This window comes from Telopea speciosissima, chromosome 3, assembly GCF_018873765.1.
Source record: "Telopea speciosissima isolate NSW1024214 ecotype Mountain lineage chromosome 3, Tspe_v1, whole genome shotgun sequence".
Taxonomy (NCBI): domain Eukaryota; kingdom Viridiplantae; phylum Streptophyta; class Magnoliopsida; order Proteales; family Proteaceae; genus Telopea; species Telopea speciosissima.
The window spans coordinates 14,287,780-14,303,694 of NC_057918.1; the positions used below are offsets into that span (position 1 = coordinate 14,287,780).

At 39.7% G+C, this 15,915-nt stretch overlaps 1 protein-coding gene across 3 annotated transcripts; it reads left to right on the forward strand.

Annotated features, from left to right (window-relative positions):
* The first annotated feature begins 1,295 nt into the window (after window positions 1-1,295).
* On the forward strand, window positions 1,296-15,158 carry LOC122655552 (protein RIK). Of its 3 annotated transcripts, none has more exons than XM_043849750.1 (12): window positions 1,296-1,457; window positions 5,548-5,785; window positions 6,013-6,126; window positions 6,225-6,259; window positions 6,337-6,412; window positions 7,434-7,562; window positions 7,649-7,735; window positions 10,081-10,174; window positions 10,273-10,390; window positions 11,361-11,889; window positions 14,071-14,356; window positions 14,873-15,158. In XM_043849750.1, exons 1-12 carry the CDS (start codon window positions 1,387-1,389, stop codon window positions 14,980-14,982), a joined length of 1,887 nt encoding a protein of 628 aa, XP_043705685.1. In that variant the 5' UTR covers window positions 1,296-1,386; the 3' UTR covers window positions 14,983-15,158. The 3 variants fall into 3 exon arrangements, with proteins under 3 accessions (XP_043705685.1, XP_043705686.1, XP_043705687.1); XM_043849751.1 differs by having other exon boundaries at window positions 6,028-6,126; window positions 14,873-15,156; XM_043849752.1 differs by lacking the exons at window positions 14,071-14,356; window positions 14,873-15,158 and adding an exon at window positions 13,434-13,628.
* The last annotated feature ends 757 nt before the right edge of the window (window positions 15,159-15,915 follow it).

The window sequence follows — 15,915 nt, forward strand, 5'->3', positions numbered from 1 at the left end:
ATGGATAGACGTTGAGAGTTCTTTCCTCAATCCTCAAGAATTCAAGGTAAAAGAATTATTAAGACAAGTTCAGTAAGTTGATGTGGCCCATTTGCAGCATCAACTAACTGTTATCATGTAGTTTAGTGAGAGTTACGGATCGGGCTCTTCTACGATGCAGGAGGCGCCGGACATCTTGTGACGCGGTACCACAACTCCCCATGTGGACAAGCTCCCTTTTGAACTGCCTGGATCGAGCTGTGCAAGCTGAGCATGGTGCACGTGCATGTAATTTTTGTTTATATTTTTGCGAGAGGATTCCCCACGTCATTAGTGTGGGAGATATCTCCATGCCATAACTTGGAAATCAATGTACATTGAAATGGGCTTACATGGTCAAACTAGAAGAGAGAAAACAATAAAAAAGCCACATGAGAAGACACAATAAGTCAATAATACACTAACATTGTGGGAAATTTCCCCCTTAGTATTTTCCCTCTCACCTACCTTGGAATTGCAATCTCCCCCTACACAATAGTATGCTTTAATACACCCCCTGTCACCTTTCTCGATATCCATGTAGCAGTTATAATTAAAATCCCATGTTGGAATCATAATCAACCCACCCATTAATTTATTGGTCCGATTTCTGATTTTAATGCTTAAAACCAATTATCTTATTGGGGAAAATCCAACACGTTATAGAGTATTGTAAATACATTGAGTTGACATGTTGACTTGATCCACATTAGCCTACATGAACCCCTTTTTCTTTATTGCCCAGTAGGTGCTTTCTCAAAAATATCTGAGTTCCAATATCATTATGAACTATAGCTACACAATACAAGATCCCATCACCAAGGCCCGATTCTGGTCTCGACCCTTTTTGGGTTGGAACTGTAAATAAACCAGACGGAGTGTTTACAAATAGATCAATTGACACCCCTACATAAGGTGAAGGTAGGAAGACCTGGATTATTATTCTCTCCAATTCCTAAAGTGTGACAGTGCGGTAGTGTTAGTTGGAGATGTCGACACTTGGCAGCTGTTGAATTCAACTATTCGATTTCATTGATATGGACTGTTGGATATAAGAGCTGTCAGGTGTCAACATCTCCACCTATCATTGACACACTTTAAGAAATTGAAGCCGATGATTTTCCAGGATGACTCCACCACCCGACCCAAAAAGAAAAAAAAAGAAAAAAAAGGAAAAAAAAAACCCCGCCATTTGGATGGAGTGGATCCACGGCTATGCTCATTCCTTTATTATCAGTAAAAAGCCTAGAATACCCTTCTTCATCGCTCACAGCCTTTTATAGGTAAAATAAAGCCCCTTCTGCAATTTGCAATTTTGCATAGGTCGTCTCTTTGGTCTTCGCTAGCAAACCCGATTTACCCGATAACATGACAGAAGACAGTTGCCTTAAAGCTTCTGAAGAATCAATGGCGGCTGCAGCAGCAGCGACAAGACAAAGGTTCGTATCTCTGAAACTCTTCTTTTTTTCTTTTGAAATTAGGTTTGTATGCTTATTTGTTCGTGATTTGGTTATCTAGGTTCGATCGTCTAAATGCTGTAATTTTGCTTTTGATCTAGGTAGATTTAGTTGAGAGTGTTTTGTAATCCAACATTTACTTCGTTGTTTAAATTTGATCCTGTGTTTGTATGCTGATCTAATGAATACGGAAATAAAAAGGACTTTTAGGATTTGAAGCTTTCAATGCATGTAGGGTTTGAGAACTGTGTTATTTCCTGTTAGGTCTTGAGGTAAGAACTTGAGTTTTTAATGAATAGATAGGTGCCAGTGTTTTCCTTCAGTTTAGCTTTCTCGTTTCTCTCTTTCCTTCTCTTATGATGGGTTTAGACCTGCTGAGATTGATCTGATAGCTGATTTTTCTGTTTTGGATAGTATCTTACTAACCTGCTCTCCTTCCACCACTCTCACCCTTCCGCCCCCCCCCCCCCCCCAAAAAAAAAAAAGGATACATTATTTGTTAGGTCCTGTAATTAGTAATTTTCACTCTTTAACTTTTTTGACTTTCCGTTCTATTGTGACCAATTTTACTGCTTTTTCATGGTTAAATTTATATTCACTTCTCATTCTTTTAAAAAAAAAAAGATAATGGGATTTTGGGGGAATTTTTACCCCTCATGGACAAAAGATTTTGTGGATGTGTAATGTAGAAGAAGTTCAACTAAGAACCACTCTACAGTAGGATCGATCATAGGCCAGCAGTAGAGTCCGGCAACAATGATCCCTAGTTGAATGATGAACAAATCAGTAATATTCTCCAGTTTATAGATCTTCTAACCAGCAGCAGCAATGAAACTTTGATTGTATCTCAGATGTAGATTTACTCACAGAACAATAAAGTAGAAAGTAAGAATGAAACAGAAAAAATAGAGAAGAAGGGATAGGGATGGGTCTTACACCCACGGCCTCTCACTGTGCCTATCTCTCACAGCCTGATGTAGCCTAGGTGGAATAAGTCTCACTTAGGACCAGGTTGTGTAATAGGGTTTGCCGAATGGACAGATTAGGTTGATTAGGGCAAAATTAGGGTTAGGAATTGGAGTTTGAGTTAGGGTTTTATTGGGTAATGGAATGCAGGTTTTTAGGAGTCTATTGGTATAGGTTTTGGTTAGGTTTGAATAGAAAATAGAATTTCAGAACTATTAGGGTTAGGGTTTTGGGTTTGGGAATGAAGGAAATGAAGGGAACTAGGGTTTCTAGGGGGAAACAGGTCAAGGGATTCTGGCCGAGTGTCACAGAGGTAGTAGGGAAGAAGATTCGGTTGAAGTCTGGTGTGATTTGGTTGGCTGGTTAGGGCTGGGCAGGGTTTAGGAGTTTTAGGGTTTAAGGGAGAATGGCTGTAGGTTAGGGTTAAACAAGAGAAATAACAGAGCAGCTGTAACTTACTGGTTGCAGGTCTGAATTGCAGAACAGAAGTAGCAGATTGATGTTTTGAAGAGACCTCCTGACCTTCACAGTGCAAGGAGTCGCAGGAGAACCCACCCTTCACCACCTTGAGTCCACAAGGATGCAGCTCGCAGAGGAGCAGAAGCAGCAGCTCGAAGGCAGCAACTCAGATCTGAAACAGAGATTTTTTTTTAATGCTGAAAAGTTGTGGGGGAGCCTCCCACGATCTGTCTATTTATAATAAAAAAGATGGCCAAAGGCCTTACACAAATATGTGGATTTGAACTAGGAATCCTAGTTCTAAATCCTAGACTCAATCCTAATCAGACTAGGACTAGTGATGCCTAATCTGAACTCTAAGTACAATTAACACACTTCTTAAAAAGACTGTTTTACCCCTAACATAAGAAAGAAAACTAAATATGTAAAATAAAGGCTCCAACAAAAATCAAAGGCTGCTCTTCTTCTTCTATCGTGTACTTGGACCTGCATCACAGCCATTGCACAAAGCAACATTCCATTTTTTAAAAAAAATCTAAAATCGTTGGCTGATCAATACACTCGCTTACCTTTATTTATAATTAAAGCATGGTTACAGAATAGGGAGGCAAGGTCTCGTTACCACCAGCGCAGTGGCGCAAGTTTGAGTCCGGGGAATCAGCCTCTCCGTGAAGGGGGTAAGGCTGCCTACTATCTACCTCTCCCAAACCCTGCGAAACGCTGGAGCCTTGTGCACTGGGTACGACCATTTTTTTTTTTCACAGAATTGTAACTCCCCTTTGGCTATTGGAAAGGATTACAAAATAGAAACCAAACGAAAATAGAAACTAAATCTAACTAAAAGGAAACAAAGGACTGAAATAGACACTTCTAAATAAAAGCTAAGCCTACTTTTTAAAACTGAAATTAGAAACTATATCTAGCTATTACATAGAAGTAATTAAAAATAGAAGGTAGCTAAAGTATAAAGTAAATAGTGTCCTCCACGCAAGCCAATATTCTGGACTGGGCTGCCTTATGAATGCTCCATTGAATTAACAAAAACTTGCCACATCATCAGATCAGGCTGCCTCCCACAACAGTTGAATCCTACTACTACACTGACTGGTTTTGGGGCTTGTTCCTGCGGCTACACATGGACCTGTGATCTACATCAATGTGACATGTAGTGGTTTGTGACAACTTCTTATTTATGGTGTGCTAGTTTAGAAAATTTGAAGTTCAGATGGCACTTTCCGTTATTCTGTTCCTCAGACATGGCCATGAACATGTGTTAGACAAGCCGTAAACGCCATAAGCAGGATCTTAGTTAGTAAGTTCATGTATTATATGCGTATTAAATGCGTATCCAAACGTTTCAATGAGAAAAATGTCTTTTTACGTATTATTTTCCACTGATACGCAAAAATAGAGGATCTTAAAGTGGACCTTATTAAACGCGTATAATACGTGATTATACGTATTTTATGCTAAAAATATTTTCTATGTCGGGAGAGCTGAGAGTTGGAGGAGGTTCTTCCTTCACTGCCTGCACCGAGCACTTCTTCAACAGCAACAAAAAAATAGGGGAAAAGAGAATGATTTTTAATTAATTGTCTCAGATAAAACCCAAAGCTCTCGAATCTGTCATGGAGGAACTCCTACCTTGATTGTAGAAAGTATGGCAGAAAGAGGATGAAAGAAGATGAAAGAAGATGAAAGAAGAAGCAACTCTGGAACTCCTTAGCGTTAGTGTCTCAATATTTCCCAAAAAATCCTCTTGAATCTGCCATGGAGGAACTCCTACAGTTGTACCTTAGTTGCAGAAACCATGGCGGAAAGAGGATGAGAAGTTGAAAGTGAAGAAATCCGGAGTTCCTTGGTCTCAGGTATTTCTCAGGTCGCTCGAATTTGCAATGGTAGGAACTCCAACCTCAGTTGCAGAAATGAATTGTGACAGCGGCAAAGTGGGTTTTGAATCCTTTGATTAAGGAAAGGGAGGATTTTGTTGGGATTTGGGAAGGAGGAGACGGGGTAGGAAAGGTGGTGTGGCAGCAAAACCGTGGCAGAGAGAAATGTGGAGAAGGTTTGTTCACTTTGTTGTTGTCGATCAAGACCTTTTTTTTATTTAATAGTTAATTTTGGGTGACAGCTCATCTCCCACTTAGCAAGGATTTAAAAAAATATATATATATATATAGAAAAGGTAGGATTAATTTAAGCAAAACTAAAACTATTAAAAAAAAAGTGAGAAAAACACTGCTTTTGGTCTTTAGACGTGTCTGCCGTCTTGTTCAAATAGGAATTGTTTTAAACGTGTATCGTATTATTTCCGTATGCATTTCTTTGCGCTGCATTATTAAAAAGTATTATTACTGTCTCACCTGTTTAATAACCATACATTTCCGTACCCTTTTTTTACCCTACCCAAACTAACTAACTATGAGCAGGACATTACTAGTAGAGTTATTGGCTTTTTTTGTGAGAAACACTGACATTGAAAAACTATGGTTGTGAACTTTCCTCCATTGGAAGGAAAACTTTCCCATGTTGTTCGAGTCCTGAACTCCTGATGCTTTATTGTTGGACTCATGATCATGTTCTGTTGCTTGTGTGACTTGGATTCTTGTTTTATCTCTAAAAGACTAATGATGGCATCTTTGAGCAGGAAAAAGAGGAAATGGGATCAGCCTGCAGAGTCCCTAATCTCAGCTGGGCTGCAAGTACCTGGATTGTTCCCGCTGGGAAATGTGGGATCTCTTGTTGGAATGGCACTTCCTGGCATTACTACTCCTTCTGGTACTCTTTTGACGAATCCTCTTCCTACCTGTGCAACTGTTCCACATACGTTTCAGGCTCTTTCAATCCCACTGAACACAAGTGCAGTGCTCCAAAAATTGAATCAAGTGAGGTTTCTATCTTAATTTATTGCTTGTCTATGTTAAAAGTTGGAATATGTCTCTTGCCTTAAAGTTGTTGCATCTCTTATGTGGTAAATGCATTAATAGCATGCATCAAGAAGTGGCAGTTTGCCCCGAAAACAGTGTGTTTGTTGGAACTTTTGTTGGATGATTAATTACAATGTTTATGTGTCTCCATTTTCCCATTGATTTGCTTGTCAATTTTGACCTAGAGCTTGCCTTTTCAGCCCAAGATCCAAGATGAGTTAATAGCTCGGGAAATTGTCATAAATGATGCTGAGACTTCTGTGCGCTACAAGCTCACAAAACGCCAGACCCAGGAGGAGGTGACTCTTATTTGGTTTGGTTTGCAGAATCTAACGGACATCATGTTAATTATTTTCATTTTTATTGATATTGGACAATAATTCTATTGTTTTTGCAGATTCAGAAGTGCACTGGCGCTGTGGTGATTACCAGGTGAGTGAGCTCTCAACGTGTTGTAGGGTTGTTTGATGGTTTTCTCATGCATACATATCATTGAAACACCCTTGCAGGGGCAAGTACCGTCCACCAAATGCATTGCCCGATGGTGAAAAGCCTCTGTATCTTCACATTTCTGCTGGTGCTCATGTAAGTAATAGTTTGTTATTATGCATAGAATACTAAAGGGATAGACGTAGTTCACAATTATCCTGCAAATTTTATTTTGTATGATTTACTTTTTATTTTTTATCTTCTTGTAAAAAAAGATGCATTATGGGTAAAATCCCTTAGTTGATTGGACCTGACTTAAGCTGTACAATATTATTATGCAATTGATATTCCTGATTATTTACTTTGCAGTCTTATCACAGAACATGTTCGCTTCTCAATCAGGGTTAGCATTTATTCTATTCCCATAATCTGTTGCTCCTAAAGTATTATTGCTGGAAAGTTAATATTGTGTATAGAATTCCGTGAACCACAAAACATATTGAAAATAGTCCCAAATAGAAGTGGAAACTCAGTAGTAAGCTAAAGCTTAAACATTCGATCTTGTTGTTAATATGTGAGCTACTCACTACTGAGGCTTCGAAGAGGCTGGTGCATTGAAGTGGAAATTCCATCAAACCAAAGCTCTGTATAAGGGAAGAGAGGTTATTTTTGTCTATTTTAAATAAATCTTTTAGCAAAAGGTTCTCTGGATAAGCATCTCGGAGAGGCATCTTTTGGCGAGCAAGCTAGAGACCATGGACTTTGTTTGGGGTGATACCTGATTGTTAGTTTTGGGTCGCAAATAAAATCAAATTGTTAGGTTTCTTTTAGTTTATATGCCTATACTAGTACATAATACCCCCTTTACCCTTGACTGTCCATCCACTTCCCTATAAATTGAAACTCTGGTTTGTTCTCCTCAATGCACGAATTGCTCAACTAGTGGGGTTGCCATCGATGGTTGTGCCCTGTCTTCCATTTCAAAACTTTCATTGTTGGCTGAGTTAAGGTATTTGTAAAAATCCTACAACATAGGGAAATGCACAAATAATAAAAAAGTGATTGTTATATGGTTGGTTCATAGTCACCCACTCACCCCACCATTCCCCTTGTTACTATAAAATTTTCTCGTCTCTTCCGAGGACATCTCATTAAACTGAATGGACTATCCCTGCAGTTGAAGGATACAGCAGAACGAATCAAAGCAGTTGACCACGCTGCTGCTATGGTTGAGGAAATGCTAAAACAAGGAATAAATATGCAGCCAGCTACTGCTCCTTTTCACTCAGTTACAAACACGGGACAGGTATGCCTATTTTGTGCAGCAAACTTCGTAAGCTGCTACACTGGAATAAAAGCTCATTATATTCTACGACTTGATATCTGGTGCAGGTTACTCAGCCATTGAGCACTTGTGTGTTTTTAGGCTTTGATGCTGACCCAACATTAAACATTGCTGCTCGCATACATGGGCCAAATGTGAGCTTTTCTCTTCTTTGCTTTATTCTTTACTTGTTTGTCTAGTAATGATTTTCAAGGTGCGGGTTATCAAATCCTGTACCTTTCCCATTGAGAGAATTTTTCTTTGTTTTATTTTTTCAATCCTGGCCATCTCCTTGTTGTCCTTTAACTTTTCCTCCCCATTGATGCAGTTATGCGAAGGGCTAAATAGGGATTTTTTTTTTGTTTTTTTTGTTTCTTATTTTATTCTCTTTATTAGAATTGTAGGAACGTGAGTGATGCAGATACACTACCTTGGACCGACCCAAACCCAGTTGGGTATCCAAACCAAGATGAACCGGTTCCCAAACATGTTCTGGTTCAGTTGGATATTTAGAATTTATTTTATTTGGGAAGGATATGTAATCTTTTATTTTGGGGTAGCTATTAGACTTGTAGGGAAATTTCCAATTTGAGTTTTATTGAGTTTCTATTTTAGTTAATCTATGTTTTAGGAAGTAATTAAGAGTTTTTATTTTTAAGAGCCTTTTATTTCTCTTTATATATGATGTAAATCCCCATCGTTAGAGACAGAATTGAAGAATGAATTGAGTTTATGGTTTGAGTAGCCTGAGGGCTGTGTGCGTGTGCACTCTTCCTTCCCTCCTTTCTTCTAATGTGATTTCTTCTCTCCCCCTGCAACTCTAACTCTTCTATTGCTCTCTCTGTGAAGCCCACCATAGCAGATCACCACCTTGGTCTGCATTAGTATGAATCTAGTTTTATTTGAATTTGTCTTCTGTTTTGGATTAGATAGGGTTAGACTCGAGTTATGATTTCAGTTTCAAGGTAGGATTAGGACTATTATTCTATGAAATGGCATGTAACCCACAGTTGGGATCTGGAATTTGGAATTGTTGAATGAAAATTTGTGTTCGTCGTTGGCTGCTAAGAGCTGCTTGTGCATCCCTCTCTCTCCTCTGAACGTCTCTCTTGTTTCAGGTTCGAACTTCTCTTTCTCAAAGTCATCCTTCCTTGTCATTCTTCTTGATTCTTTATTCTGTCCCTGCGATTTCTGGTACAGCCATCCATTCCAAAATGTGGAGGGCTTGATCGAATTCCCTTAAAAGCAAATAGTTTAGGGTGAGATTTTGGGCGATGGGAACTCGTACCTGCATGGCTCAAACCTCTTAATCTTGCACCCATATAAGCCCTGCTGTGAATTCCATAGTCAGAAATCAGAATTGGTTATGAGAGTACTGCCCTTCTATTTTTCAGCAAAGCTCTTTAATTCTTCAAGCTGCTAAACCAGTCGATTGTTTGCTAGGATTCATAGGGCCGTAGGTCGCGAGTCTGGTTCTGGAGTTTTGATTCAGTTGGTGTTGAATCAAGTGATTGCTCTCACTCGCAAGTCTGAGATTTCCGCTGGTTCTTGCGTGGATGAGTTTCTATCAAGGAAGAAGAGGACTTCTTTCCTCTTAGTACCATTTAGCCATATCTATTATCGGATAAAGTTCTCTGCACTGGGGCGCAGGGTGCACCTAGACACATGGGGGGGTAGGCAAAAAGACCAGCGTACCCCTGGACGTTTCCACCTTTCCAGGGGGATGCGCCAGTCTTTTTGCGCTGGGCTGTCTGGGTGCAGGTACACACCCAGGCACAGCACCAGTTAGCATTCCTTTTCCCATTATTTATTTACTCAAAAACCCTGGTCTCTTTAACTTTGTTTCATATTATCCCAAGTTGAATTTTAATACCAGATACTCCCTTTACTTCATAATCTTAATTGCTATGCTGCCCTAGTTCTGTTTACCTTCCTTAATTGGATTCTTAACTTTAGTTTATTTACGGATTGCCACTGAACCTTTAATTCGAGATATCTACTATTCTTGTGGACCCATAGTGATCCAATTAGGGTTTTGAAAGCCTGGATCTGCATCACCCCTCCACCACCACCACCAACCCCCCCCTCCCACACCTTTAAAAAAAAGGGACACAACAGAAACAGTCTGTCACTTTTGTAAAGATGGTTTTTGATGTCCTAAGTTTTCCATGGAACTGGTTCTACTTTTGTAATGTGGTTAGTTTAGTTTACATCCAATCAGTCAGTGTCTGCTTAAACCTCCACTGGTGTTGCTCATAGACTTAATGACATCATCACTTCATTCATCCCTAATCTTGTTCTCTAATGCAACATTTGATATTCTAGTGCTTCTTTCTTCATCTCATTTATCTGCTTTGGATTATGATTTTTGGTGAATTGAAAGTTTCTATTACATATGGTGAAGATAAGAGATTCTAATTGTTGAAGCTTTCTCTGACATCTCCATACAATTGGGAGAGATTGTTTTTCTGCTGCTGGTGGTTGGGATTTGTAAATGCAGGACCAGTATATAAATCACATTATGAATGAAACAGGAGCAACTGTTGTACTGAGAGGACGAGGTTCAGGAAATTTTGAAAGTCCAAATGGACAAGGTATTTCTTCCTTTAATGCTTTGTGACCTTTAATGATACTGTCATCATTTCTCATCCTTCCCTTTTGTCAACTGGTACTCTTTTTATTCCACTTGCAGAACTTGCACAACCACTGCATCTATGCTTGTCGTGTAATAACCTGAAAAGTCTTGATGATGCAAAGCATTTGGCTGAAAATCTTTTGGATACAATCAGTGCAGAGTGTGGTGTCTCCAGGTAATTGGCTATAAATTACATTTGACCTTTGGGTAGATTATTCAGAACAATTGTGCCCAACACATCATGGGTTTGGGTACTGCACTCTCTCGAAAAAGGTCATGTGGATGTAATGTGGATTATAAATTGTAGTATTCATGTCCTAATTTGTTCGTTATGTTATCTTTTCTAACTTTTCCACTCATCCATCTCAACATCCTTATTTCAGCCACATTAAGTTTGTTTATAGGCAATGAAGAAACAAACATGCAATAAATTGAGAGAATGTCGTTGAGGTGGCACAGACAATGGAGGCCTTTGAATGTTTCAGCAAGGGGCAGTGATATGAGACGGATTATAGGGAGCTAAAAGAGTAGAAGGGGTGAGGAAAGACATGCATAGCTTAGAGGTGGTAAATAAGCTAATTGGAGTAGAAGATCCATGTAGCCGACTCCATTAGTTTGGATAAGGCTGAGATGAGATGACAATGCCCTCTTACATAGCATGTGTAATGGAGATGATTGAATGGCCTATGAGAAGTGATGTGATACAATTAGAGGTGGTAAAGAATTGGGGGAGGCCAAAGATAATTTGGAATGAAGTACTCTGATCAAAGATGCTAGTCTTTGTGAGTTAGCCAGCAGATATGGCTTTAAATAGGTGAAATGGGAGAATTAGATTTCTGTGGCTGACATAAGTAATTGGGTATGTTTACCTGAGTTGAGTTGATCTTATGTCCTCATAGCCAACCATTCAATATGGCCTCATGTAACAAGTTGAATGCCCCCTTAAATAATTAATTTTGGTCTTATTATGATGTAAGGGAGTCCCACACCCTTCTTCTTTTTTCCATAGTGTTCTGCTAAGATTCTATTTCTATGAATGATTTGTCTTCAGTACTTTAGTATTATATGAATTATAATTACATGATCTTACTTTGCCCGTACATTTTGCTCCGGCAAAGAACTCATGGACAGTTTCTGTTGCACAGGGTCACATCGTCTAAGGTATATAATGCTGTTCCTCCCCCACAGCAGTTGTTGGCTGGAGTTGAAAGTTCTGGGAGTGAACAGAAACAAAATTTAGGTCCAATTGGTAGCTTGACGTCATCTGCTGTGGGTTCTACTCCTATTCCTCATGTTTCCTCAATCACAGTCCCTGGAGTCTCTGGTGTCTATCCTCAAGTGACAGCAGTTTCACAACCTTGGGGATTGCCCAGTTATGGACAACTTCAATCAAACATGGTTTGCTATCCCCTACCTGCAGTGATAGGTGGGACAAGATATAGTGGATATGAAGGGATATATCCACAAGCCACTCCATTGCAACAGGTTGCCTTAGCCTTGAGACAGTCGCCTTCTCCTGTCACTTCCGCTACAGCTCCTGTGGTGTCAGAAGGAAGCACTAGCACATTACCAAAAGTGAATCAAAGCTCCAATTCCAAGGAAAAACGGCCTGTGCAGAGGAGAAAGTTTCAGGAGTTACCAGTAGCTTCTCAGGGGCCTGACAAACCCCTTAAGGTATGTATTCAAGGTTCCATTTACTTGTCATTACTCACGGCTATTGATGTGGTCCTTTAGGCTCTCTCCCTCTTTTTTCCCCTTTTCTGAGGTTCTAGTATTTTATGTCGATCAGTCTTGATCTTTCTGTAGAGCTGTGTGTAATTAAAAAATGGGAGAGAGATAGGAACATCGCCCGTGTGCGGTTAACTAGCGGGTGGCACCAATGGGGTTGCGGGATGGGGTATTATAAGGGGGGGATGACGGTCAATTCAAAGGGCGGAAGAGAGAGAGACACAGTGGGCGCTAGCTTATGGTACTCTGGTGGTGCTCCCAGCCTTTTCCCTTAAAAAAATTGGAAAAAGAACCCTGTCTGGTTGCGCAGCTCCTGCACTCAGAGACATGAGCACACCGAATTACCACCGCGCCCCCTGTGAAATAAAAATACCATCCATGTATATGCCCCTGAGTGCGCTCTCATTGGCCCAGGGGCTCCTTGACCAGGCAGCAATCTCTTGCCCAAAATAAATAAAGAGATGAACCTTTTGTGGCACCTAATATCTTAGGTCTGGGTTACATGGTCTGGTTCTCAATAACTCTTCATGTATCTCACGTCTATGGGGTCATCACTAATGGGTGGACCCATCCCAAAGGATGGCATGCACAAAATCAGCTTGAATGGATGTTGCTTACACCTATAGAAAGATGTTTAACCACCTGATTTGTGCACTGTCATTTGAAGCCTTTTCAGCTATATATAGACTTACTAAACCATCTGATCTATATATGGATTGTTTAAGCGATTTTTTGGTCTAGTTAATCTCTTGTTTGGAACCCATTTGTGGGTACTGATGCTCTTTTATGCCATACTTTTAGAGTGGCCTGGGGCCCAAGATATTTTATTCACTAATGTGGAGTGTAACTGCATGTGGGTCTTGGGGAATTCCTACTGTCTGTCTCCCGACCCCCTGGGCATGGAGTGGCCATTCCTTGTCTTTTTAGATAGTATGCATGTATAGTTTTTTCTGCTTTCATTGAACTGTTTAGTTCAATTATTACAAAGGAGGTGCATCTTTGTTCAGTTGGGAAGTTGCACACTCAAGGAATCATGGTTTCCCTGGTACTGCTTTGTCTATGTAATTACGTGTTTTACATCATAAATGGGTTTGCATTGTGTATCAGTGTATTGATGAAGCATGTATAACTGGGCAAATTAAGGACTTCTAATTTTGAGGCCACCTCCAGACCTCTTTTTTGTCTTTGTTGTGAATTCCTTCAACACCTCTTGAATAAAGTTATCATTAGGTACTTTCCTGTTGTTTTGCAATGTATTTAAGCTGTGGCCACATTCTGGTATTATTCTTGACCTTGATAATTTTTCTTAAAGAATAGATTACAAATGTCTCACTTAACTTTTGTTTCTTTTTTTTTTTTAAAATAAAGTTTTTAAAGAACAGCATGAAAAGGCCAATAATTGGGTTGTCTTCAAATGTTATAATGTTCTTTCTCCTTTGGAAATTTAATTGGTTGTTAGCTATGCTGACACTTTCTACTTATTATTCCAGGTATTTTCTCTGACCTTCTATGAAGCTGACAGGATGATAATGGACCTGTCCATTGGAAATTTGGTTTGTATGTTTCACAGTGTTTAGTCAGGAGGCGCCTTGACTATTGAAGCTTTATTCTAAATCCAATCCCAGATTTCGTATGCTTTGCTTTGAGTATGTTTTTCATACTGTCGTTGGATCACACAACCCCCCTGCTCAAACTTCTTTTTGGGCCCATCCATTAGCCAAATAATCTACTTGTTTCAGAGTTACTATTGATCCCAAAAGTTAACTTCATTTCTTTTCTGTTAGTTTCGTCTTTTTGTTTTGTCCTGGAACAGTTAACTGCATTTCTTTTCTTTTCTTTTTTTGTTTTGCCTGTGGCATCATTTAGTCCTTGCTTTCTGGCCCATTTCCAGGAAAGTGGCAGTTTCTTTCCTATTCAATTGCCACTCATGTTCCTTTTGTTACAATATTTTTAGGAATGTATGTTAATTAATTGTACATTTTTCTTTACTTGGAGCATGACATTTATTTATTCGTTTTAGATGCAATTCTTGTCTTTTTAGTGTAGATAACTGATTTACTTACGAGTCAACATTCATTCGTCCTTGTCTTTGACTGTCACTGAGGAGTGGGACTTCCATTTCATTAGAATTCTTTGCAGGGACCAGAATTTCTCAAGCCAGGTACACTCCCAGAGGATTTGGGCGTGAGGGATATTTCAGCAATGCCACCCCCGCAGAAATTGATCCAGGCATCATCCAATGGAATGCTCCCGCCCCCTCCAAGGACCATGCCACCACCACCATCACCACCACCACCGAAGTTTACATCTTCAAGGACCATGCCCCCACCACCGCCACCACCCCCGAAGTTTACATCGTCAACTTCAACCCCTAAAGCAAATGGCATGAAGTTGAAATCTGACCCTGTCCCTGGTACTAAAATAAATATTTGTTTGCCTTTCCATCTCTAGATGCTTATGTGAGGAATGCTTGCATTCTGAAGGGAGGGAAATTGGAAATTGTGTTTGCTGTCCCTTCTGTGCAATGCTTCCATTATCATTTCCATATATATATATATATGGGAAAATCTTGTTGTCACCAAGGTTGGTTACAACAAGATTGTGACCTTTCTTTTTGGCCTTCTTAGGGTAACAAATTTTTTTCCAATGAGGGTAAATTCTGTCATTTCACCTTTGACAATGACAGCTCATAGTGACAAGTCACTTTCAACTTGTATTGAAACTCTTTTTTAACATTCCCTCTAATAACTTTTGGGAATAAGACCAGGGACAAAAAAGTAAGGTTACAACTTCTTAATTGATTGCTTACAACAAATATATATAGTGTGTGGAAAAGCTGCTTTAATTTCCCTGTCCTGGGGCAACAATTCCTCATCTAATCATACTTGTGAAACTTGTTTATTTATGACTCAGAACATATTTCTTACAGATACTTTGATTAAACTCATGGAGTATGGTGAGGAGGATGATGAACCTGATGGAACCACTGAAGACTTTTCCAAGAGCAACTCAACTCCAAAACCATTCTGGGCTGTATAAGAGGTTGTCCGAGTGATTGTTTGTAGGTTGATGGAATTTGATAGGATTGACCACAAAATTGTGGCGAAGTGTCATTTTCGGTGATTCAGTAGGGGATGGGTTTGAGGGATACAAATTTATTGGCAATGTGCAACTTCTCACTGCATCTGGTGGAAATGGAGGACTCTTTTTGTACTTGTCTGGCAAAGCCTGGTGGCAGATATTGTTGGTTGATGATGATGTGAATTTTTTGAGGGGACATTATGCAGAGATCTGCCCCTGGCCTTGACTCCATTTTTTTGTTGGAGGGGGGGGGTTGTGTTTCTTGTTGAGGGGTTGTTAATCAGCCTGCCGTCAACTCCAGGGGTGTTTTTTTTTTTGGGTTTGGAGGGGGGGGGGGGGGGTTGGGGTTGGGGGTTGTGTTTGCAGGGTTGTATAATTGAGGTCTGTATTTTATTTTTGAATCGGTTATATCTGGACTTTCTTTTGGGGGGTTGGGGGGAGGATCTTCTGTAATTTAGGGTTTTCTCTGTTTTTTTGATAAAATTTTTAGGGTTATCTAATCTGAGGATCATATGTAATTTAGGGTTATCTTATCTTTCCTTCCCCCCCCACCCTCCCCCCGGTCCCTTTTTCTTTCCTTTTTATAGTTCTTGTTGTCTAATTTTAACCAATTGTGATGCAATAGAAAAAGGCTACTTGCGTTGAGATAAATGTGTACCAGGAATTGCCCGATCTTTATTGCCCTAGCTAATTTTGTGTTGCACATGCGCAATAGATTGGTTTACTAAAATGAATTTAGGAGAACGGGTGAAGGAAATCAATGTTCATAAGTGTACGCATCCATTTACAATTGGTCGATGGTATCTCTTTTTTATGTTTTTGGGAGATAGGAGGGGTATCTGACTTTAGGCTGACTAAATCCCCTCGGGTTGGTACATGACCCCTGTGCCA